At 50.6% G+C, this 24628-nt stretch overlaps 1 protein-coding gene across 5 annotated transcripts in view; it reads right to left on the reverse strand.

Annotated features, from left to right (window-relative positions):
* The window catches only part of PLEKHM2 (pleckstrin homology and RUN domain containing M2), a 39883-nt gene that overhangs the window by 6854 nt on the left and 8401 nt on the right, over positions 1 to 24628 (reverse strand). For 2 of the 5 annotated variants that reach the window (XM_061383166.1, XM_061383167.1), the window contains exons 2-7: positions 8409 to 8515; positions 7224 to 7323; positions 6581 to 6668; positions 5602 to 5788; positions 4266 to 4325; positions 1018 to 1246 (exon numbers count right to left, since the gene is read on the reverse strand). In XM_061383166.1, coding sequence (XP_061239150.1) covers positions 1018 to 1246; positions 4266 to 4325; positions 5602 to 5788; positions 6581 to 6668; positions 7224 to 7323; positions 8409 to 8487 — 743 coding nt within the window. In that variant the 5' untranslated portion in view covers positions 8488 to 8515. Of the gene's footprint in view, positions 1 to 1017; positions 1247 to 4265; positions 4326 to 5601; positions 5789 to 6134; positions 6530 to 6580; positions 6669 to 7223; positions 7324 to 7896; positions 8007 to 8408; positions 8516 to 24628 lie in introns of those variants that run through there. The other 3 variants (XM_061383169.1, XM_061383165.1, XM_061383168.1) reach the window with 3 other exon arrangements.

Raw genomic sequence — 24628 nt, forward strand, 5'->3', positions numbered from 1 at the left:
GAGCTCAGAGAATCAGAGCTTCAGGAGTCCCAGGCAGCACTAGGCATGGGACCCTGGGCCAGGGGCCAACCGCGGCTCAGGCGCCGAGTACCTCCCGCTGCTGGCAGAGGCAGGGCCAGCATGAGGAAGGCACAGGGGAACCCCTGAGTGGGTCCTGTGAGTTCTAGCTGGTGGCACACTAGGGTAAAGTGCTCTCAGGAATGGAAACAGACCATGGCTGGTCAGACCAGTGACCCCTCTACTCAGACTCCCCGCAGGAGGTGGGCTGACCCTGAGCTGACCTCACTTTACATTAGGTATTGAAATGGATAATTCAAAAGACTCAAATTCTTTTGAGCTCAAATTCCTGGCTCCGAGTTGGCTGGAATGGACCTGGCTAAGCAACTCTAGGTCTGAACCTCTCTAGCTGCTCTGGATTTGAACCAGCCTTTGGGAGTGGGACTCCTGGCTCCAATCACTGGGGAGCAACTCCCCCCACCTTGGGCCGGGAACCCTCTTATTCAGGTGGAGGGACTCAAGAGCAGGAGCTGGAGGAGGTCAGAGAGCCGAGGAGGCTCTTGGCCAAGAGTTTCCAACCTTTTCATCCACCTCCTCCTTCCTTCTACATCCCCATCAATGTGATGAAGATGCTCTTCTTTCAGTGAGCCATGCTCAACTAGAATTGGTACAGATTTCAGAACTTGTGCATTGATGTCCAAGAACTCCCTTGGAAAGAAGTCCAGGCTGAAGGTGCTTTCTGGATGGACTGGACAAATGCCCCCGGCAGCCTGGGCCTGGCCCCTGAAGCCGTCTGTGTTGTTGCCTGTGCCACCCATCTTCTAGGCTCGGGCCCTCTTTTTCCTTTGATCAAAGAACTACTGAACAGGGAGGGGTACCTGGTCTCCAGGAAGAGGGCCAAATGTCCTCGGGGTGAAAGGGGGTGGGTCCTAGTCTGTGTGGACTAAAAAGTGATGCTAGGAGCAGACAGGAGGGACACCAGGACGTTCACCCAGCTTCTCGGGCCCCCTCCCCGCTGACCTGATGACCTCGAGCTCTGTGCAGGTGTCCGGTAGGTCTGGAGTGTGAGACTCCCCCTTCTCCTGAGAGCTTGTGTGCACAGGGGTGGTGTCGGAGGAGGACACAGTCTCGGCCTGGTCCTCATTGAAGGGGTTGTGGCGCTGGGTGGGACTCTTGGTGGAAGCCTTGCTGCTGGTTGGGTCTGAGGTGGTGGAGCGGGGGCCGCTGACAGTGTCTGTGAGGTCTCCGTCTGGGAGAACAGGAAACACGAGACAGCCCTTCAGACACCAGCTGGGGACCCCAGGCCCCCAAAGCATGCCTTATCTCGGGAGGGAGGCAGGCGAGTTCTTCCCAGAGCATTCTGACCGGGGTGGCCCCGTTTCAGGAGTGGAAGCCTCCTGCCAGCAGGACGTGGGATTTGTGCTTCAAGAGCAACTTGGAGGAACGCCATCGCCACCCCCTCTGGGTTCCCCCCTCTCACAGATCTCAACAATTTGGCCGAGTTTGAGTCAAGAGCCTCAAGGTTAAGCAGGCTCCAGGTTTAAGCCCTACGGGGGTGGTGACCTTGATGGCTCAGAAGATGGGCCGCACGCCTCGCAGGCTAACATGAGCCTCCATTAGTGCAACACGCCCTTGACAGGACTGAGATACCCAAAGTCCTCTGAAGGGACCCCCACGGTGGCAGATACAGAGGGACAGAGGAGGAGAGAAGAGAACCAGGATCCGAGAAAATGAGGGCTGCAGACGCTGAGAGGCCAGGACAAGGAGTCTAAGGCTGAAGAGCTGGGGGAAGGGCAGGAAGAAGGACCCAGAGCACAGTGAAGAGGGCAGAGTGGGGAGAAAGATGTGCAGAGTTGCTGCCCCCACAGAGATGCCTCGTGGGCCCTTCTCCCCTGAGAGTCAGGTGCTGAGAACTTCATTTCATTCAAACCTCAGCCTGCCTACTGGCCCTCCCTGGGCACTCTCCCCCAGGGAGACAGGCCCTCTGGAGAGGAGCTGGTCTCTTACCCCCTCCCACCCCCTCTCAGCCCTCCCACCCTCAACTGTCCATCCCAGGTCCCTGGAACGGGACACTGAGAGGAGGGAGTGTCAGCATGGAAGCATAGGGGGTGTTTATCCAGTGGCAGATGGAAGGCCGCCCAGGCTGGCAGGATAGCTCGGGTGATGGTTGATGGCAAAGGACACAGGATGTTCATGCCCCACTTGCCAGCCTGCGCACATCTTGCTGGCCCTTATCTGCCAGAGGAGACGTGGTGCACAGGCTTTCCACCCTCAGCCTCATCTGGAAGGGCCCAATCTGGGAAGCCACGGGGTAGCTGTCTGCTGACGCAGCATGGCATCAAAAGTACACTGTCTTTTAATATAAGGCCAAAGGAGGGGGCAAAGAGCAGCTGCCAGCTCTGCTAGAGAAACACGAGTGAAATAGGAGCCTTTCTTCAAATCTCCAGGGACCCCCAGAACTTGTTTCTCAGATGCAGAAAAGCCTGCCCTTCAGTCTGAGAGGAGGCTCTTGCTAAGTCCACGTGTTCCTGTTCGACCCCGAGAGGTGCAGCTGTCCAGGGGAGGGGTCCCAGGAGTGGAGCAAGCAGATCATTGGGCGTGGTGGGGTCCCGGCTGGGATACCCACCAGTTCTGTACATAAGCCAGGGCTCTTGGAAAGGCCTCCCCAGTCCCCACCCCAGGGCCCGGAGCTGCCTCCAAATCCTGCTCTTCTCCAGGTGTGAGAAGACAGAGCCACCTCAGGGGAGCTGCCAAACCGGCTCAGGGCATCGTCAGCGCTCCAGGAACCAGGAAAGTGGGTGGTCACTGCTGGGACAACCTCACCCCACCCCAGAGCCCAGCCCAGCCCGAGCAAGCAGTGCGACTGGGCTGTTAGTTCTCAGGCCACAGGAGCTCTGGAGGGCTGCAGAGGGTCAGGCCCTGCTTGTCGAGTGACTGCCACAGGAAAGTAGCTGGGTCAGGAGTGGGTTAGTTGTTAGACCTGGGGGGGTGGGGATCAATGCCCAGCATGTGAGCTGCAAGAAGAGAGGCAGAAAGGATAAATGATGTTATGATGGAATTCTGGATTTCAAGCTAATCTCAACTTAAAATGGGGGACTCCTTAATGCTACTCTCTTGGCCAGATAACATAAATTTATTTTTCTCAAAGCTATATCTTATTTTCCTCAAACCAAAGCTACTGCACACTCACATTACTTGGGAAAAGAGCCTCCATCATCCATGACTCAGATGACAGCTGTAACACAGGGGCCAGCTCTGAGCAGAACCGCCGTCCCTTGGCTCAGGGTGACCAGCCGGCACCACCTCCTCCGGAGGCCGACCCTGCACCCACCCTGGGCAGAAGTGGCCCTCAGGGCAGGGCTGTTTATTAACAGGGGGTCTGGTTTTGGCCTCAGCTTTAAGGAGGAAGGATTAACCTTCTCAGAAACACGTCCTCTGCTTGGAATAGTCATGGGAATCCCAAGAATAGCTTCAGGGCTGTTCTCAAGCCCAGAAGTGGCGTCACCAGTAGAAAAAGGCCCAAGCATTGCTGCCACCTAGTGGACAGGGTGGAAAGATGAACAGATTTCTTTTTTTTTTTTTTTAATCTTTATGGCCACGCTGCTGCGTGAAATTTGGGATCTTAGTTCCCTGACCAGGGATCAAGCCCACACCCCCTGCATTGGCAGCTCAAAGTCTCAACCAGTGGGCCAACAGGGAAGTGCCTGACAGATTTCACTTTAGTTAACCTTAAAAATTCAAAGAGGATGTTTCAGCCGTGCTAGGGCAATTTCCCTCATTCAGACCTCAATCTCCTCCAAAAACACCCACGAGGAAGCCGTTAAGAAGTGGATCAAGCCGTCTGCACTGCCTCCTGATGTCTGTAACACAGAAGTGCGTCTGACCTAAAGGAGCTCGCAACCCCCATGTTCAAAGGCAGTGTTTTCCTGAACAATCTCCCCACGAGGGCCCCACAGCTGGTAGTCCCCGTACACGTCTGGTGCATGACTGGCACTGCAATCGGGACGGGTGATCCGTGTGTCCCCAAAATGCGCTCAGCGACTCAAGGCCACGGCATAAAGGGAAGAATCTTGCACTGGGAGAAAGGGTTGGCCTAAGCCTCAAGGTCAAGTTCTACTGCAGAATTCCATCTGTCAGAACACCAGACTTGGCTTTATTACGATCATTGACATTATCATAAATAACAAGCTGATTCTGAATCATGCAGCAAGCTTGGTATGGAAAGGTTGCAAAACAGGAAAAGAGGGTAACAGCGGACTCTGTCCCACCTTCCCAGTCTGTGCTGGGTACAGACGGCACTGCTGGAAACACATCTCCAAAATCATAATCTACAAAAACGAGGGACAAAACTGAAGATTAGAAACACAGGTAGTTTGGCAGGACAGGGAGGGTGGGGGGCAACAGGGTGGGAGGCATGGGAAGAACACAAGAGAGGAAAAATTCAACTTTCCGTATTTTCTCTGACCACCTCAGGGGAACTTACAAGGAGCCCGCCTGCTTCTCAGCTCGGGCACTGGCCCAGTGACCTCTGACCCCTAGGAAGACCTGCGGGCAATCCGTTCCAAGCTCGGAAGAACATGGCTCCCCTGCACCTAACCTCCTTTCCTACCCCTTGCTCTCCTTCCTGCCAAACCCAGCAGCTAAGAAGAGGTGGGCTCAAGGGACACCTCTGTCGCTGGGCAGTCTGGCTGCTCCCTTGAGGCCTGTCCTGCCGACTTCCCTGAGCCCGATCCAAGCAGACTGAGCTGCCATCTCCTGCTCCTATGAGAGTAATACAAATCTAGCTAACACCAGACTGAAAGTAACTGCCCTCCCCGGGAGAGAGGACCACATCACAGGCAGAAACAAAGAAGGTCAAGGTCTCAATGCTGATGCAATTCTGGGTGCCCCTGGGGCTGAATTGGTGCTTGGAGCCCCTTCGCTGGAGATGAGGTGGGGTGCAGTACATAAACGGCTCTGGTTTCCCAAATGGGGCAACAGCCAGTTTTACAAATCAACAGAGGCCAAAGGTTTGGAAGAAACCAGGCTGTTCCAACCAGCCGTTGGACTAAGACAACAAATGACTACAGACAGGAGGATGTTCTTTTTGGTCTTTGCTGCCACGTGTGTGATTGCCTCTGACACGCTGTCAAGGACAGGAGGGACTCAGAAATCGATGGACCAGGGGAAATGGGGGCGAGTCTGCCTCTAAACTTTGAGACCCATTGGGTTCTCCCTCCTTCCAGGGGTTGCTTAGCCTTTTCTACCTAGAATCGAGGGTAGGACCACCCCCAAAGTGGGCAGTGTTCACCCCTGAAATGTCAGGAAGTTTCCAGGTTGCCTTCCTGATCTTCCTGACCGCAGACAACTGCCCTGGTGCGTGTCTGCAGCCTTCTGAAAAGGGGTCTAACATTCATAAGATCTCATCGTGGCTTTTGATCGCCAGAATCAGTTTCTGAGCCACCACTGGGACTTTGAGAAAGAGAAGAGCCGGGAAGTGACTGGCCTGGTTTAACTCTGAATTTCCACCACTGGACCAGCCGAGAAAGATGTCCCCCGGCCAGGCTTACGCGGCTTAGAATCCATTCACAACAGAGGCCGGCCCCTTCCCGCCCTGGCACTCACCCTCACTAGACGGGGCGATGGCGCTGTCATCCCACTCCAGGGTGGTGGAGGTGACGGAGTTGAAGGAGTTGAGGGAGAGGCTGTCTGAGCCGTGGACTGAGCTGGGGAGGCGGTCCTCAAAGTCCAGCAGGTACTGCGGCTTGTAGTAGTCGGGCATGTAGGGGGCCAGGTCTAAATAAGGGGCATCCTGGGGAGAGAGAGGAAGAGGCAGGTTGGGGTGCCAGCAGGCCACAGGGGCCTGAATACACGGCCTTCCTTGGACCAGCCTTCACACTCTCCCAGGCTGGTTTTTCTTTGGAAATCAACGTGCTTACGGTACTAAATCCAGAAATAAACTGCTGAGAGGAGGATTGTGAATGGTTGTGGCCCATAAGGCTGTGGGCTCAGGGTCAGGGATGACAGTGCCTGCTGGGCCTCCTGACCCTCCGTAACTTCCTGTACTCATTTTCCCCAGTTTCTACTACTTTTTAGGTCTGTGCTGTTGGAGTCTGGATCTAGGCTGGTGACCCAATTAAGAGGGGGCAGTTTCTTACATCTTGACGAGGCTGCAGAGGTGCCTCTGAAGCTCCTGGGCTGCACTGCAATGGCTCTAGTGCATGACGGTGACCATGACTGACCATGACCAGGAGGGAGGCTGGGAAGCAGGAAGCTGAGAGGCTTCCAGGATCCCAGGAGGCACAAGGATGAATCTGCCTCGACTCTCAAAGATTCATGTTCTGAACATGAAGGAGTATTAAGTGCTAAAATACTCTAGGTGATGTGGTTTTTCTCTAAGTTGGGACAGAGACAGGAAGGAGCCACCCAAACCAGGAATTCTGGCCAAGAGAGTCACCTCAATTCCCCTCGGCAGCCCCTGAGCCGTTCCCTCACCTGAACAAACAGGATGATGTTCAAACTCAGCCTCGCCCATCAGGCTCCCTGGACGGGACCTCGGCCACCCTGCCCACCCCTCTGCCCCGTGAGAGCCGGGACGTCTCACCAGGTCCAGGTCAAACCGAATGAACTCCAGCCCGGATACCAAGGTCAGGAAGAGGGTCAGGTGGTCATGGCTACACACCAGGGCATTCCTGCGGGGCGTGAGACAGGGTCATTCATGGTGGCCCTGGGCCTGGTTTCCAGCATGGCCCTGCCTCCCCAACAAGCCAGCTATGTTGAAGTTTGATGTGTGACCTCCTCCCTCCATTCCCAAGCTGGATGCAGCCTCTGCCCACCCCCTTCCAGCACTCTTGCCTGGGTCTGGAGCCACAGGCACTTTACTGCCTGTGTCTTCAGATATGGGGCCTGTGGCAGCTCTCGGCAGCTGCTCCGAACACTTGCTGCAGCAATGCCAGCAAAAGCTGAGCGTTCTGGTCAGGTCTGAGGCCTGGCTGGAGGGTTAGGCAAAGGCTGATCAGGCACCAAACAACTCGTGGAGCCCAGCTGGAACCTGGACTCCTGGCCAGAGCCATCACAGGCAAGCTCCACTGGCTTTCAGGCCATCACTGGTGTGTCTTCAGGCTGCCCAGCTGGACTAGGCCCCTGGGGGCCGGGCACAGTGTGGTATGTGCATGGGTAAGATGTTGGGACGAAGTTCAGGGGCACGCAGGAGCTGCGTGCATGAGACCCCGCATCTGGACACTCACTTGACATAGTACTTGTGCAAGAGACCCAGGTTCTCCTGGAACAGCCGCAGGTAGCTCTCTAGGGAGTTTTCATTGAGGGCCAGGTACAGCCAGGCCCGGCCTGCAAATGAAGGGCAGGAGTAAGTGGGAGGAAGGTCCAGCAGGTGCCAGCTTTCCTTGGCCTGGCAAGGAGCGGAGGGAGGAGGAGTGGCCGAGGACAGTAAGCACCCCAACAGCCTTCTCTCCTGTGGGAGTGCCATGCCCTGAAATCTTGACCTTCCTCATCAAACTCGAGCTTGTAACTGGCCAGGAAACTTGGATTGACAGGGCAGACTGCAAATCCCAGGGTAGACTGCAAACCCCACATGGGTTGAGAAATGTAAGGATGCTGCGCTGACCCTGTAGCTGACACTGATCATAGCTCAGGGAGAGAGGCGAGACCCCTCACTCATGCTCGGGCTGGGATTCAGGAGGAGCCCAGCTCTCTTTAGCATCTTACTCTCCTTCCCCACAGCCACGAGGCTGCAGCCAGATGTCATGTGCCGGGGAGAAGCAAGGCCTTGTGGAGAGCGCTGGCATTTTAACAGCCCTCCGCCACTGGACACCATGAGGCATTGGCCTCCCAGGTTGACCTGAGTCCCAAAGCTACCTGCAGGGAGGGCGAAGCTCCCCGAGTCAGCCTGGCTCTACTCACTGCGCCCCAGGTTGGTGGCCACGTGCTGTAGCACCTCGATGTGCTTGACGGCCTCTCTCCTGGTGAAATGAACCACGAGCACCCAGTAACCAGATGAGAGGTCCTGCAGCCTGAGAAAGTAGGACAGGAGCTGCTGTGACCTGGATGGGGCCACCCTTGGACGCTGTGGTCAGCGGGCCCACCAGCCTCTGTGTCAGCGGGAAGTGCAAGGCTGAAAGCTGGGATTCCCAGGGCACCCACAGGTCTCCTCCTCCTCCTCTACCACCAGGCCTTCACGCCATCATTTCATCTGTGGCTAATCCCTTCCCCCATCATTCATGCCTGCTCAGAGACGGACTGCTGGGACAACCTCAGACAGTCTGCAGCCCCCTTGAGTGAGACCAATGTCTTTCTGCCAGGAAAGAAGAAATAAAGGGCAGACAAGGCTAGGGACTTTCCTCTGGAGGTTACCATGGCCTTGGTCCTGCCCTGTCCAGCCGCATAGTCCTCTCCAGAAACTGCTGTCCCCTTACCCGTAGAGCAGAGCGTGGTCCAAGTGCTCACATAGACGCTGCAGGACTTTGTCGTGGTTGCGGATGGCAGGGGTCTCATCTTCACAGGCAGCAAAGTAGCTCTGCAACTGAAAGGAAAAACAAAATCCCCCCAGATTAGAAATGGACGAAGAGGAGGGCCACAGGAGGTCTGTAATCAGGAAGGTAACTAAAGGGACTTCCCTGGTGGTTCAGTGGTTAAGAATCCCCTGCCTTCCAATGCAGGGGATGTGGGTTCAATCCCAATTTGGCAAACTAAGATCCCATGTACCTGTTCACCGCAGAGAAGATCCCGCATGCCACAACGAAGACCCAATGCAGGCAAATAAAGAAAGAAATGAAATTAAAAAGAAAAAAGAAAGTAGCTAAGAACATCAGTCAAAGGATGTATCCACGATGACCAATAGAATCAACCTCGAACTGCCTGCACCAGCTGCTTCTCCTGTACCACAGGTGTCAGTGGGCATGGCAAGGGCGCTAACTTAGAGCCCAGTCCCCAAGAGGCACTCCTGTGTGCTTGTCACAATGACAGCTCGATGCTGGCGAGGAAGTCATGGTCTACATGTGGGTCTCAGGTGACACCACGCTTCCAGCCTGCGCCACCAAGCTATATAACTCTAGGAGCTCTGAAGTAAAGTGAAGTTGCTCTGTCGTGTCTGACTCTTTGCAACCCCATGGACTGTAGCCCACCAGGCTCCTCCATCGTGGAGTTTTCCACGCAAGAGTGCTAGAGTGGGTTGCCATTTCCTTCTCCAGGGGATCTTCCTGACCCAGGGATCAAACCTGGGTCTCCCGTATTGCAGGCAGACACTTTACCATCTGAGCCACCAGGGTACCTACAATATTATGTATACAAATGAACACACACTGCCCAGTAAATTCCCTCGCTCCGCCCTGGAGTTGGCCACACGGTGGCCTGCCTGAAGCTGCCCCTCTGCACAAACCAAGGGCTGAGGGACATGGGCACCTGCTCCGATGGCCTTCTTGTCAGAGGCTGACATGGGATACTGGGTTTACCTGAGGAAGCTGGCTGGATATGGATCCAGGTACCCGCCAGGCCCAGGTTGAGCCCTACACCAAGAATTACACCATTCCCAGGCTGGACTAAAAAAAGATTTGGGGGCTTTCCTGGTCTATGCTATGCTATGTTGTCACTTCAGTCGTGTCCGACTCTGTGTGACCCCATAGATGGCAGCCCACCAGGCTCCCCCATCCCTGGGATTCTCCAGGCAAGAACACTGGAGTGGGTTGCCATTTCCTTCTCCAATGCAGGAAAGTGAAAAGTGAAAGTGAAGTTGCTCAGTAGTGTCCGATTCTTAGCGACCCCATGGACTGCAGCCTACCAGGCTCCTCCATCCATGGGATTTTCCAGGCAAGAGTACTGGAGTGGGGCGCCTTCCTGGTCTAGCGGTTAAGAATTCACCTGCCAGTGCAGGGGATGTGGGTTCAATTCTTCGTCCAGGAAGATCCCACATGCAACAGAGCAACTAAAGCCCATGCTCCACAACAAGAGAAGCCACCTCAGTGAGAAGCTCACATACCACAGTGAAGAGCAGCCCCGCTTACGGCAACTAGAGAAAGTCTGCGCACAGCAACAAAGACCCAGTGCAACCAAAACTAAATAAATAAATCTAAAAAAAAAAAAAAAAAAAAAGAAATAACCTAATATTATACATGCAGAGTACATCATGTGAAATGCCAGGCTGGATGAATCATAAGCTAGAAACAATACTGCTGGGAGAAATATCAATAACCTCAGATATGCAGATGATACTACCCCAATGGCAGAAACCGAAGAGGAACTAAAGAGCCTCTTGATGAAGGTGAAAGAGGAGATTGAAAAAGCTGGCTTAAGACAACATTCAGAAAACTAAGATCTTGACATCTGGTCCCATCACTTCATGGCAAATAGATGCGGAAAAAAATGGAAGCAGTGACAGACTTTATTTTCTTGGGCTCCAAAACTGTGGATGGTGATGCAGCCATGAAATTAAAAGATGCTTGCTTGTTGGAAGAAAAGCTATGACAAACCTAGACAGAGTATTAAAAAGCAGAGACATCACTTTGTCATCAAAGGTCTGTATAATCAAAGCTATGGTTTTTCTAGTAGTCATGTACGGATGTGAGAGTTGGACCATAAAGGAGGCTGAGTGTCAAAGAATTGATGCTTTAGAACTGTGGTGCTGGAAAAGAGAGTCCCTTGGACAGCAAGGAGATCCAACTAGTCAGTCTTAAAGGAAATCAACCCTGAATATTCATTGGAAGGACTGATGCTGAAGCTGAAGCTCCAACCCTTTGGCCACCTAATGCAAAGAGCTGGCTCATTGGAAAAGACCCTGATGGTGGGAAAGATTGAAGGCAGGAGGAGAAGGGGATGACAGAGGAGGAGATGATTGGATGGCATCACTGACTCAATGGACGTGAGTTTGAGCAAACTTGGGGAGACAGTGATGACAGGGAAGCCTGGCTTGCTGCTGACCATGGAGTTGGACATGACTTAGTGACTGAACAGCAATAAAACTCATATTAAAAATAGATTTGGCCAGTAGGTGAGATGAGCTGCAGCATGGAGTAACCTCAGCAGACTGACAGAGGCAAGGGCCGTTTGCTCAGCTCCAATAAGGACAAGAAAGCCCAGATCAGAACTGAGTTCTCTGAAAAAGCCGCCGTGAGGAGGGGGGCCTCTGTCAAGGAGCAAAGCTCTGGGAGGAAAGTCTTTCCCACTTCCCTCTGGTCTACTGCTGCCCTTCTAAAGGCCAGAGTGGGGAAGGACACACAAAGAAGAACACTCATCTGTGTACACTCATCTCAGGTTTAAGCTCCTGGCATTGGACAAACGTGCTCTCAAGTGTTTTCTGGAAGCAGTGGCAGAAACGGCCTCAGTAGGCAAGACACATCAACCACACCAGCAAGCACGCGCTCTTGGCCAGAGGCCAACCATTCAGCCCCCACAACAAAAATAGCTTCTCTTCTCCATGGCCCAGAGTAAACCCAGCGGCCCTGCTGGCCCTGGACGGGCCTCCGTCCTGCAGGGTCCGCCCCTCCTCCCAAGAGGCAAGCCCCAGGAGCAGAGGTTCCTAGACCTAAAAGAAACAGCAAAGGGCTTCCAGAAACTGCAGTGGCTGAAGGTACGCTTGCATGGGTTCCCACCAAGAACCATGACATCAGGTCCAGCTTTTTTTTTTTTACGTTTTTATTTTTTGGCCATGCCATATGGCATGTGGGAACTTAGTGCCCTGACCAGGGATCAAACCCCGGGCTCCCTGCATTGGAAGTGTGGAGTCCTAAGCACTGGACCACCAGGGAAGTGCCCCCTCTCCAACTTTTTTTTTAATTTCAAAATCCAAGAAAATGTGAGATCAGAGATTCTTAGATGTAAGAACTGGAAGAATCTTTAGGGATCTAGTGCAACTACTGTATTAAGGAAGGAAAACACAGGCTTATTCATTTGTTTAAATATAAAGGAGCCATACCCATCGTAACACTTGAAAAATATGGAAAAGTTTAAAATTTTACTTATTTATCTTTAAACAGAGAAAGTGACTAAAGTCAAAGAAGGGTAAGTCCTTCACTTTGATTTTCAGCTAAGTGAGGGAGCCATGGCTGGAACTCAGACTCTTTTTTCAGGTCAAGATACCTTAAAACAAGATATATTCTAAAAGCATTATTTGCTCATCATAAAATTGTAAGCCACATGGAAGTGTGTGTGTGTGTGTATGCATTGTTGTGAAAGTCACTCAGTTGTGTCCTACTCTTTGCGACCCCATGGACTGTATAGTCCATGGAATTCCCCAGGCCAGAATACTGGAGTGGGTAGCCTTTCCCTTCTCCAGGAGATCTTCCCAATCCAGGAATCAAACCCAGGTCTCCCACATTGCAGGCAGATTGTTTACCAGCTGAACCACAAGGGAAGCCCTGTATATATGCATGCATATATATATATATATATATACACACACATACACACACACATATATGAAGACCTCCTCTCCCTGCTCCCACTGTTAACAGCTTGTATGCATGCCCTTCCAACTCTTTTCCTGCATACAAAGACTTAAAATAAAAGAGTGAAATGGGATCATGCTGTACTCATTGCTCTGAAACTTGCTTTCTCTTAATATATCAAACGTATACTTCCATATCATTACAGAGAAATCCACTCCATTCTTTTTTAACAGCCACAAGTGTATTCTAAAATATGCTGCACCATGCTTTAACCATTGTTAGATACAGCTATTGTCTTCACTTCTTTGATATTACACAGAATACTGCAGTGCACATCTGGGGATGCCTGGGTGGCTATTTCTGTATGGTAGAACAGAACAGTATACAGAGTGGAACCACAGAGCTGAAGAACATGCATAACTACAATTTGGCTGGATCTTGCTATGCGCCCTTTTAAAATGTTGGACTTATTTACACTCCCATCATGCAGGCCAAAACTGGGGATAATTAGTCTAATTTCCACCCATCCAGTGGGTGAAAAACAGTATCTAATTGTTTTAAATTGTATTTCTCTGATCACTAATGCAGTGGAACACCCTTATTTGCTATTTGTATTTCTTTTTCTGTGAATTGCCTGTTCACACCTCTGCTCAACCTTCTGGTTGCTTGTCTTTTTTCTTATTGCTCTGTTGATACTCTGTTAGTTAAGGTTTTAATCCTGTGTGTTGGTATGTGGGGTGCTTTTGTATTTGTTCATTTTTTGCCCAGTGTGAGTTGACATTTCTTTTTTCCTTTCTTTTTCAACTGACCTTTAAACCTTGCTTATGGTGCTTTTTTACCTCTTGAGAAATTCTTATTTTTTGTATAGTAAAATCTGTCCATTTTTTCCTTTATAATTTCCCATTTTCCCTGGTCTAATAGTATAAAAAGTACCTTTATTCTTCTATAGTTTTAGGACTTTCTTAGTTTCTTTTTTAATGTTTAGATTTTTATGTATGGGATGAGGTAAGGATTCAGCTTTATTAATTTCTGGATGGATAGCCCATTTTCCACATTTACTGGTAGTCCCTTACCGATTTGTGATTTAATAAAACATTTTTCTAGACATCTTGCTATGGACAGAATGAGGCCACTCCATCCGCAACCATCCTTTTTCAAAAGTGTTTTGACTCTCCTGGCATATTTTTTTAGAATAACATTTCCCTATAATTACTTTCTGGATTTGGAAGCAAATTATACTCAGTCCAGAGATTATTTGGGGGAAAAAATGGTATTTTTGCAATACCAAGTCTTCCCACTAGGAACATGAGATTTTTTTTTTAAATTTATTTTAACTGATTTGGCTGTGCCAGGTCTTAGTTGTATCATGGATCAACTTAGTTGTATCAGGATCCTTAGCTGTATCACGGGAACTCTTTTGGTTATGGCATGCGAGGTCTAGTTCCCTGACCAGGGATCAAACAGGGTCCCCTGCATTGGAAGTGTGGTGTCTTAGCCACTGGACCACCAGGGAAGTCCCTGGAATTTTTTTTTTTTTTCATTTACACAGGTCTTCTTTTATATCCTTTGGTTCAGTTTTCCAACTTGCTTTGGATAGGTCTTGTACATTTCAAGGGGGTGTTGCATACGTATACATGGTAGGAAGAGTTAGGGAAAAGTCTGCAACCAGGGAACAACTTCTGCAAAAGGTATAATAGAAAGAGTGTATAGTGTGGTGGTGATGAGCCAGGGCTCTGGAGAGGAAACACGGGTCCGAAGACTGGCTCTGCTACTATAAAGTTAAGTATCTCTGGCAAATTACTTAACCCTCTAACCCTCACTTTTTCTCATCTGTAAAAGAGGTTAAGAACATTGTTTAGAGCTAAGCTGTCCAATACAGTAGCCACGAACTACATGTGACTCTTTGAGTTTAATTAAATTTAAAATCGAACAAAAGTAAAAATGCAGTTCTTTAGTTGCACTAGCCCCATTTCAAATGCTCAGTAACCACACGTGGCTAGTGACTACTGTATTGGACAGTGCAGATGTAGAACATTCCTTATTGCAGAAAGGTCTATTGGTTTAGGGGATCAAATGATATAAAGCATGAAAAGGCTTAGCATGGACCTTGATAAGCAAAAAATGCTCAGTAAGCATTAGCCAAGATTATTAAGAATAATGAAACCACAGTGATAGTTCATGCAGCATTGTTTACAGTCGCCAGGACAGAAGCAGCCTCAGTGTCCATCAACAGATGGACGGATAAAGAAGTGGTATATATGCAATGGAATATTACTCAGCCACAAAACAAAATGAACAAACATAAGGAAACAGAGACTTATGGCTACAGAGAACAAACCGGTGATTCCTGGGGCGGGGGTCGGGGGCAATGGGTGGGCAAAACAGGTGACAGGGATCAAGAGTTACAAACTCTCGGTTATAAAATAATTCACGGGAAGGGGACAGAGTCAATATTATAATAGTTTTGTATGGTGACAATGTGGTGATCATTTTATAGTGAATCAAAGTACTGAATCACCATGTTGCACACCTGAAACAAATATAGTAAGTTAATTATACTCCAAATAAATAAATGGAAGGAATAGTCCATATTCTTAGTTACACCGATGGCACAGCACTTAGCCAAACATCAGTTCAGGGTCAAAGAAGACTCAGTAACGCTCTCTGTTCTCAAGAACTAGTATTCGTAGCTCACTAGCAGGTGGCTCCAAGCCTAGCCTTTCACCACTCTTTTACAGCAGGTTGACAAAGCATTTCCATCATCTCAGGGGACAAGGAGATCTTCAATCAATGCGACAACCCAGCACAGTTCTTGAGAGGGAACAGGAAGGAGGCTGGGGATGTCTCTGAGTCAGTGACGAAAGAATTTTAGGAACTCGTCAACAGCTTGAGCTCATACTTTGGAAGCTGTTCAGAAAGTGCGACATCAAGGTGAACAACCAAGGTCTCCTCCCCCCACCCCTGCCCTGGCCACAGAGCGGCAGCTGCCAGGAGCTACTCATGGTACCAGGAAGGTCACAGGCTCTGAAAGTGGGAGGAGAGCAAATATTGAAGCCTCATTTGAGGGCCCCTGAGCAAGAGAATGAGTGAAATGGGGCTAATGAACACAGCGCTGCCCGGATGCACGACTGCCGAATCGTATTTAAAATTACTCCTTAGTTAGACACAAAACCTGTTGGAGCAGCTACCACTGGCTGTAACTAGAGCCATCATTAAAAAAAAACAAATTACTTATTTGCTGCATCGGGTCTCAGTTGTGGCACACGGGGTCTTTGCATCTGTGTGGCACACAGACTCTAGTTGTGGCATGCGAGATCAATAGTTGCAGTGCACAGGCTTAGTTGCTCTGTGGCATGTGGGATCTTAGTTCCCCAAACAGGGATCAAACCCACGCCCCCCACGTTGCAAGGTGGATTCTCAACCACTGGAGCACCAGGGAAGTCCCTAGAGCCACCGTTTATGGAAGGCTTGTTACGTGCACCATGAAGGTGGCAGACAACCTGGATTTAAATGTGGGCTCTGCTGCACATTCATTGTGCGACCTTGGGCAAGGGACTTAACCTCTCTAAACTGTTTGCTTTTCTCTCAGCTGTGTCGTGTGGCATATGGAATCTTAATTTCCTGACCAGGGATGGAATCCATGCCCCCTGCACTGGGAGCAAAGGGTCTTAACCACTGGATTGCCAGGGAAGTCCCTAAACTCAGTTTCCTGATCTACAAAAACATAGGTTGTGTGAAGGTTCAGATAATACCTTAATTGTATTTATCCAAGTGCACAATGCCTTGAAAGCACTTAATAAATGTTAGCAGCTATGATGACATACTTTACAAACACTACTTAACTTTACCATCACAGCAACCCTATAAAGTAGGTCACAGAGCTAGTCAGTGGCAGAGGCAGATTTTAAATCCAAGTCTTTTCATCCAGCCTAGCTTCAAGATCCCCAAGCGAATGGTGCGTATAAAACATTATATGCTGTTCTAGTATGTTGTAGGAGAACCCGAGAAAGCAAAATGCAGTCCCCTCTTCTTTAAGTCACAAGCAGTAAAAAGCCCATGGTGCACACGAGTGCCGTATCTTCTGAAGCTCTGCTTTTTGGAAGATGGATGGAGGAGGAAAAGGCTGCTGTGGCTCCTTTAAGAAGAAAGCCCACATACTCTCGCCGTCCTTTTGCTCCACGTCCTTGTGCTCCACATGGGCATCTTCCCAGTAGTGAGGAAGTGGATGGTCTGGTTAAACAAGCCAGAGCTGCTCCAGGAGGAGCCTTCCCCACTTCTGGGAAAAAATTCATCCCGCCCATCAGATTGTCGAGTACTTCTTTTATGCCCATGAAAATTTGGGGAAAAGGCCAAAAATTTCAGAATCAGTAGGAGTCTAGAGCAGGGGTCAACAAGCTATGGCCAGCGAGTCTGCCTATTTTTGCAAATAAAGTTTTATTAAAAGGGCCACACCCACTGGTTTTGCATTATCTACAGCTGCTTTGGCGCTATGAGGGCCCAACTAAGTGGATGCGACAGAGGCTGCATGGCCCACAGAACCTAAAATATTTACTATTTGGCCCTTTACAGAAAAAGTGTCCCGACCTCTGGTCTAGAGCCTCAAGCAGAGGTGACAAGGAATGCACACCTGTCACAGGCTGGGTCAGGAGTGCCTCTTGCCCAATGCTCAGTGTAGCAGTGGCCAGAAGGGGAGGCTTGAGCCTTGAAGATTCAAATGTTTCAACAAAGGTTTACTGAGCACCTGCCATGTATATACCGATGCTATTCTTCTTTTGGCTGTGTCATGTGGCTTGTGGGATCTTAGTTCCCTGACCAGGGGTTGAACCTGGGCCCTCAGTGGTGAGAGTTTGGAGTCTTAACCACTGGACCTCCGGGTAATTTCCATCAAATGCTATTCTTCCACAGAAGTCCTTGCCCTTGTATAATGTAAGTCATATGCAAATATATAATGTAATGCCAAGGATTAATAATGCCATAAGAAACAAAGCAGGGGTTAGGAGTCTGCTATAAATATGGGGTCTCACTGAGGACATGACAACAGTGGTAACTGGGGGAAGAGTACTCTCGTTAGAAGAACAGCAGTGCAAAGGTCCTGAGGCAGGGGCAACACGAAAGAAACTGGTATGGCAGCGATGTGAGTGATAATGAGATTAGAGAACAGCCAAGGGCCACAGCACGTGCAGCCATACGGGCCACTGTAAAAGAATCTGCATTTCATTCCTAGTTTGATGGGAAATTATTGAAAACAGGGAAATGTTATAATTCAATATACAAAGCTGCTCTAGCATCTATATGGTGTCTATATAAACTGGACGGCCACGGTGGAGGCAGACAGACTGGCTGAGAGGCTATCCCAGTGTGTATGGATAAGCTGGGAGCTGGCTGTAGTGGTGGACGTGATAAAGGGTTGGATTTAACATCTATTCTGCAGGTGGTGCCCTGGGGACTTACTGATAGATTAGATGTAGGGTAGGGGAGAAAAAACGATGCCAAGGATGCTAAGGTTTTTGGTCTGAGTGACTCAATGGCAGTGCCATTTCCAGATCAGGTAGAGCTCTACATTGGCCACAATAAGTTCCAAATATCCATGTGTTGGGCGGGGGCTGGGGGGGGGTGGTATTCTCTGGTGTTCCAGTATTAAGAATCTGCCTTGCAATGCAGGGAACACAGGTTTGACCCCTGCTCCAGCAAGATCCCACATGCTGAGGAGTAACTGAGTCTGTGCAACTACTCACAACTACTGAGCCTGTATTCTAGAGCCTGCAAGCCGCAGCTACTGAAGCCTGCACACCCCAGAGCCTGTGCTCTGCAATAACAGAAGCCACCGCAGCAGGAAGCCTGCACATTGTAACTACAGAGTAGTCCTCGCTCGCCCCAACTGGAGAAACTCGCATGCAGCAATGAAGGCCCAGCACAACCAAATATGAAAATTAATTAATTAAAAAGATACCTATCAGGTATCTAAGCGAGATGTCAAGGAGACAGTTGTATAAGTGGGTCTGGAGTTCAGAAAGAGGTCATTGCTTGCTGTCAGTCTTTGGATGGTATTTAAAGCTGTGGAATTGGATGAGATCATCTTGGGAATGAAGAAAGAGGAGCATCTGAGCATGGAGCCAGGGTGCTCCAATGTCGGACCACGGGCCCTCCCCCAGTCTGCACAACAGGTTTACGTGGGGAACTGGAGGAAAAGAACAAGGCAAAGGCGCCCCCCACCCAGATCAACCAGAGCAGAAACTCTGAGGGCGGGGCCCAGGAGCCAGCAATTCTTTTTAATACTCCCCAGACAATCCTACAGAGAAGGCAATGGCACCCTACTCCACTACTTTTGCCTGGAAAATCCCATGGGCGGAGGAGCCTGGCGGGCTTCAGTCCATGGGGTCCCTAAGAGTCGGACACGACTGAGCGACTTCACTTTCACTTTTCACTTTCATGCACTGGAGAAGGAAATGGCGACCCACTCCAGTGTTCTTGCCTGGAGAATCCCAGGGACGGCGGAGCCTGGTGGGCTGCTGTCTATGGGGTCACACAGAGTCGGACACGACTGAAGTGACTTAGCAGCAGCAGACAATCCTAACACCCAGCCAGGGTGGAGGATCACTGCTTTAGACTGCGAAGGCACAGCCAGCGAGGCAGGGGGGAAGTCTGGACACTGTGTACTCCAGAAGCCAAGTGAAGACAGTTTGCAAAGGGAGGGAGTGATCAGTCCATCAGGTCATGTTCCCACATAAAGGGAGGGGCGCGAACCTTGATGAAAAGCAACAGGGGTGGAGGTAGAGACAAAAGCCTGGGAGGGGTCCACCAGGGAGAGTCAGAGCTTTTTTGGATCCTGCTTCAAGCAAATGAGGTATTTGTAAATTGACATCGATGGGGCAATTGGACCTTGAAAACAGGATGTATGATGACATGGAGGAAAAACTGAAGAGAGAAAAGAAGAGGAAGAAGAAGGAAGCAAAAAGAGGAGACAGCAATACAGAAAACTTTGTTGACCAGCTTTGCCAACAGGATGGCCAGAAAATGGGGGTGGAGTAAAGGAGCCAAGTCCTTGAACAGGAAAGATGGGGTGGGATCCACAGCCCAGGGGAGGGGTGGCCACAGATGGGAGCCCAGGTGGGCTGGTGAGCTTGATAGTGGGGGGAGGAAAAAATTCTCATGAGAAGAAAATTTATAAAAATAAGCAAGGTCCCCTGAGAATGAAGAGAGAAACAGTAAGATTTAAAAGTAACTTTTGTTTTTAAAGCCATGGTTTCTTGAGAGTCCTTGTACTTAGGCCTCATCTCCAACTCCTGCTCCCAGACCACACCCAGACTGGCTAGGCTGCTCTGGGTCCTCCTGGTGTGCTCAGGCACCCAGGCCGTGAAGAGTCAGGCTTAGCCCACCCCAGACCCTCATGGCTGGGAGGCCGGCGCTCCCTGCAGAGCACTCTGGGACGACGACGGGCAATCACGAGATGTGGCCAAGGGGACGTGGGGGTGGTGCACTCCTGCAAGCCAAGAAATGCCTGACTCAGAGCATTTTAATTAGGGTCAGTCCCACTCTCTGCTCCGAGCTGAAACAGCCAGGCCCTCTCGGCCTTGCCTCTCTCATAGATGCATAGCCATGAAATGATTTTTAGTTTTATGGTTGGTATCAAGAAATCCTTCCAGAATTGGTCCCTGATAGCTAACTTAAGGGCAGCTCTGACAGGTTAAAAACAGCCAGAAGAAAATGAGCCGGTTACAGGTGTCCTCCCATCTTTCTCCCTGGTCAGTCAAGACCAAAGAGGCTGTGATGCAGCCCAGCAAACAGACAGGGAATCTGGAATTTTGCTCGGCTGGCTACTCACAGGCTGTACAGGGTGGAGGGGGTAGGCGGCATGGGGGCATCCCATTCCTATATTTCAGAGCAGGATAAAACCCCTGCCCCAATAAAGCCAGGAGAGTCTGCGAGGCTGGAGAGACCCAGGGCTGACGACATGCTCACATGAACCGCCCAACCACTTTGGGGCTCCATCCTCGCTCAGCACACACAGACCTAAAACACAGGAGTCCCTCCTGCTGCCAGGGAGGAGGTCGCCAAGTAACAGTAGCCACCCTAGTGGCTCCATGGAGACCAGATGTATTTAGACGAGAGTGTTTAGAGCAGCGTCCTCAGTCCAGGTCTAGGAAGTAGAAATCCAAAAGCAGAAGAGAACCCAACTGAAGGGAGGGTGGGCCACCTGACCTCAGAGCACCTTTTACCTATTAAGCCGATGGTGGTCCTGGTCACACAAGCTCAACCCAGGCTCAGAGCCACCATGAGCTACAGGGCCTCCTGGGACACTTCATCTCTGGGGCTGCCTCTCAAGGGTTGTGGGTGCGCTGAGGGCGACGGATGAGGCCTGTGGGGAGTGAGAGGCCTCTGCCTGACTTGCCTTTGGGATTCTAGCCACCGAGGGTCTTAGGAACACTTGCTCTTCTTTCCGAGGCAGACACTCCAAGGACAGGCAGACATCAGGACGTATGATACCATCTATTACCTTTGGGGTCAGAATGGCCCCATATCTTGAGGCCTGGACATGCCCAGGGAGAGGGACCCAAGGAGGGCTCGCCCTTGGCAGAGATGGCAGGAGAAGTGTTGGGGTGGCTGCCCACCCTGATTCTGCACCAGCAGTTTGCTCTGGCTTCAGATACTGCCTCTCAGGGATCTGAAGAGACGACCAGGGCTTATCACCACCTTCTCAAAAATAAATAGAAATAAATAAGTAAGGCAGGCAGGCTAGAGTCTTCTAAGTCTCAGCAAAGCTTCTTAAGAACAATAATGCCTGCTTTACATGATCCAAGGAATGAGAGGCTACTGCCAACAGCATTTCTGGAAAGATGCTCCACTGGAATTAAAGGCAAGCCTGAGTACGGGCCAGGATGAAGAAGTTTGGAATCTAAGGGCGGAAGAGACCTAGAAAACACGTGGCTGTCCTATCGCAGCGGGACGCGGTGGCCCCACGGCAGTGGTACCAGCTCCCGCTCCCATGGCAGCGGGACGCGGTGGCCCCACGGCAGTGGTACCAGCTCCCGCTCCCATGGCAGCGGTACCAGGATGGAGCAGAATTGTGCCTGCTGTGTGTTTTTTCAGGCTGCTGGCTGACTTCCAGGTCTCTGGTGTTTGCCCAGGGACCTCTTGGAGGCAGGGGGCCTCATGGCATCTTCCTCTCCTGGAGCCTCTCATTCAGGGGGGTGTGGGGGTAGTTACAGTGAGCGAGGAAGAGGGTCTCAGTGATGGAACTTTACTGAATGAGCTGAAAATCAGAGAAATGACCACTTAGCCAGAACCCTCATATCCCGGGCAGGGAGGCTGGGGTCGAGAGGTAAGGACAGGCCCTGACCTCCTGGCTTTGCCTAGCGGTCCTCCTGCTTCACTGCAGCGTCCTGGTCGGGTGTGCTCAGACACCACAGAGGGAGCTATTACTGGAGCCCCTTCTGCTCCCATTCCCTCAGGGATAAAGCAAAGGTCAGGGACACCTGCTGCCACCATCTGGAAAGTGCTCATCCCAGTGTCTTACTGAGGAGGGCAGAGCAGGAGGCGCTGGGCCACTCCCAGGGCTCTGTGGAATGGGAGCTGGGAGCTGGGGGACAATGTCGGGAATGTCCCAGCTGCTTCCTTCCTAGACAACATGAGAATAATGTCAACAGAGGCCAAGGCCCACTGGTGCCCACTGCCCCACCAATCCCGGGCAACCACAATGATTCTAACTCACTGTCCTCATTTAATCCCTCACCTGAGATCCCACCCTACCTTAGCCTGAAAACAGCTCATTTCCAAATGACAATCAATTATAATAGACTGTTAACCCAGACATCATCCCCGCAGAAGAACCAATCAGAAAGCCTGCGATTCAGAAATGACTGGCCTGGTTTCTCAGTGGGCATGAAAAACCAGGTCCTGTAGCCAACGGCCCTTCCCGGGAAAGGCTTGTGCCCAGGCTGGTGGCATCATAGGACTGACTGGCACCCCCACTTGTAGGGCTACATAAAGGGTATGCTGTTTGTTTACCATGGGCCTGCATTGCTCCTGAAGCAAGTTGGGTGAAATCAATGCTTCTTAACCATTCATTTACCACTAAATATACCTAATTATACAGCTTTCTTTCCCACCTCCCAAATCACTGCTTATTAACCCCTCTGCCAGAGTTGGCAGGCTCTCTGCTTTACTGGCAGCTCTATTCAAAGACATGCAGGGAAAAAGCTGAGAAAAGCAGGTAGCTGGGGAGCTTCCTTGGTGGTCCAGTGGTAAAGAATCTGCCTGCCACACACGTTTGACCCCTGATCTGGGAAGATCCCACATGCTGCAGAACAGCAAAGCCCGTGCGACATAGCTACTATAGCCCGCTCGCCGGAGCCTGCGCTCCACGAGAGAAGCCCACGCGCTGCAATGAGGGAAAAGCCTGTGCAGCAGTGAAGACCCAGTACAGCCAAAAAGAAATAATGAATAAAATTATTAAAAAAAAAAAAAAGCAGGTACTTGGGAATTCCCTGGTGATCCAGTAGTTGGGACTCTGCCCCCACTGCAGGGGGCCTGCGTTTGATCTCTGGTTGGGGAACTAGGATCCCACAAGCCACACAGCATGGCCAAAAAAATAAAAAAACAGGTATTTGAATTATCCATGGATTTCATTTTTTGTACTTTCTCTGGGGTGTTAAGGGCTTCCCTGGTAGCTCAGATGGTAAAGAATCCACCTGCAATGCAGGAGACGTGGGTTCAATCCCTGGGTTGGGAAGATCCCCTGGAGAAGGGAATGGCTACCCACTCTAGTATTCTGGCCTGGAGAATTCCATGGACTGTATAGTCCACAGGGTGGCAAAGAGTCGGACTTGACTGAGCGACTTTCACTTTCAGGATGTTAAAACTGAGCGCCAAAGAATTAATGCTTTTGAACTGTGGTGTTGGAGAAGACTCTTGAGAGTCCCTTGGACAGCAAGGAGATCAAACCAGTCCATCCTTAAGGAAATCCATCCTAAATATGCATTGGAAGGACTAATGCTTAAGCTGAAGCTCCAATACTTTGGCCACCTGATGCAAAGACTTGACTCATTGGAAAAGACTCTGATGCTGGGAAAGATTGAAGGCAGGAGGAGAAGGGGATGACAGAGGATGAGATGGTTGGATGGCATCTCTGACTCGATGGACATGAGTTTGAGGAAGCTCCAGGAGTTGGCAATGGACAGGGAAGCCTGGTGTGCTGCAGTCCGTGGGGTTGCAGAGAGTAGGACACGGCAGAGTGACTGAACTGAACTGGAGTGTTGGAACAATGACAGCAGTTGGGAACTGGCCTAGTTGGGCACAGATCTCTTGGGTAATTTGACAGAATATGTTTCCAGAAGCAGTTAAATGCTCCTCCGTGCTGGCAAGGGAGTGTCCCAATGTCCCTGGGTACCCTGCGTGTTCTGCCTCTGAACTCAGCACAGGGTTGACCCCGATGGAGGGCCCAAGGCCCCTCTTTAGAGTGGAGAGGAAGATGCAAGAGGCCCTCACAAGAGGTCCCTGGGCAAACACCAGAGACCTGGAAGCCAAGCAGGGGCCTGAAAGGACACAGGGCATGCAGGACTCTCCACCATCCATGTGCTGCTGCGCTGGAGGCAGAAGCTGGGGGAGACCCTGCTGTTTTCCGAGTGCTCACATTCAGGGTTGTGTGTGGCACCGGTGGGAGGAGGAAGAAGTTTTTCAAAGCCTGGGAGCCTTCGCTGGCTCTGGGTTCATCTTTCACTTCCCGTTTCCCCTGCTGTACCTGCAACGTGACCTCAGCAGTACTTCCCCCACCCAGACAGCCAGATTGTTGCTGAGGAAAATGGCCATCAAGTCACCATCTAAACCACGACTTAAGTTGGGAGGACACTCCTGCCTCCTCCCAAGGTCTGTGTGATACAGTCAGAGACTTTATTATCATTTAAAGAATAATTTAGTTATTTATTTATGGCTGCGCTGGGTCTTCACTGCTGCGTGTAGGCTTTCTCTAGTTGTGGCCAGCAGGGGCTATTCTGCACTTGTGGTACACGGGCTTCTCACTGTTGCAGAGTCTCCTGCTCTAGGGTGCTGGGGCTTCAGCAGGTGCAGCACTTGGGCTCAGCAGTTGTGGCTCATGGGCTTAGTTGCCCTGCAGCATGTGGAATCTTCCCAGACCAGGGATCAAACTCATGTCCCCCACACCGGCAGGTGGATGTTTAACCACTGGACCACCAGGCAAGTCCAACAGTCAGAGACTTTAGGGGCTTAAAGTGTAACTATAGGGTTAGGAAGTGTGTTGAGAA

The sequence above is a fragment of the Bos javanicus genome, chromosome 16, assembly GCF_032452875.1.
Source record: "Bos javanicus breed banteng chromosome 16, ARS-OSU_banteng_1.0, whole genome shotgun sequence".
NCBI classification, from domain to species: Eukaryota; Metazoa; Chordata; class Mammalia; order Artiodactyla; family Bovidae; genus Bos; species Bos javanicus.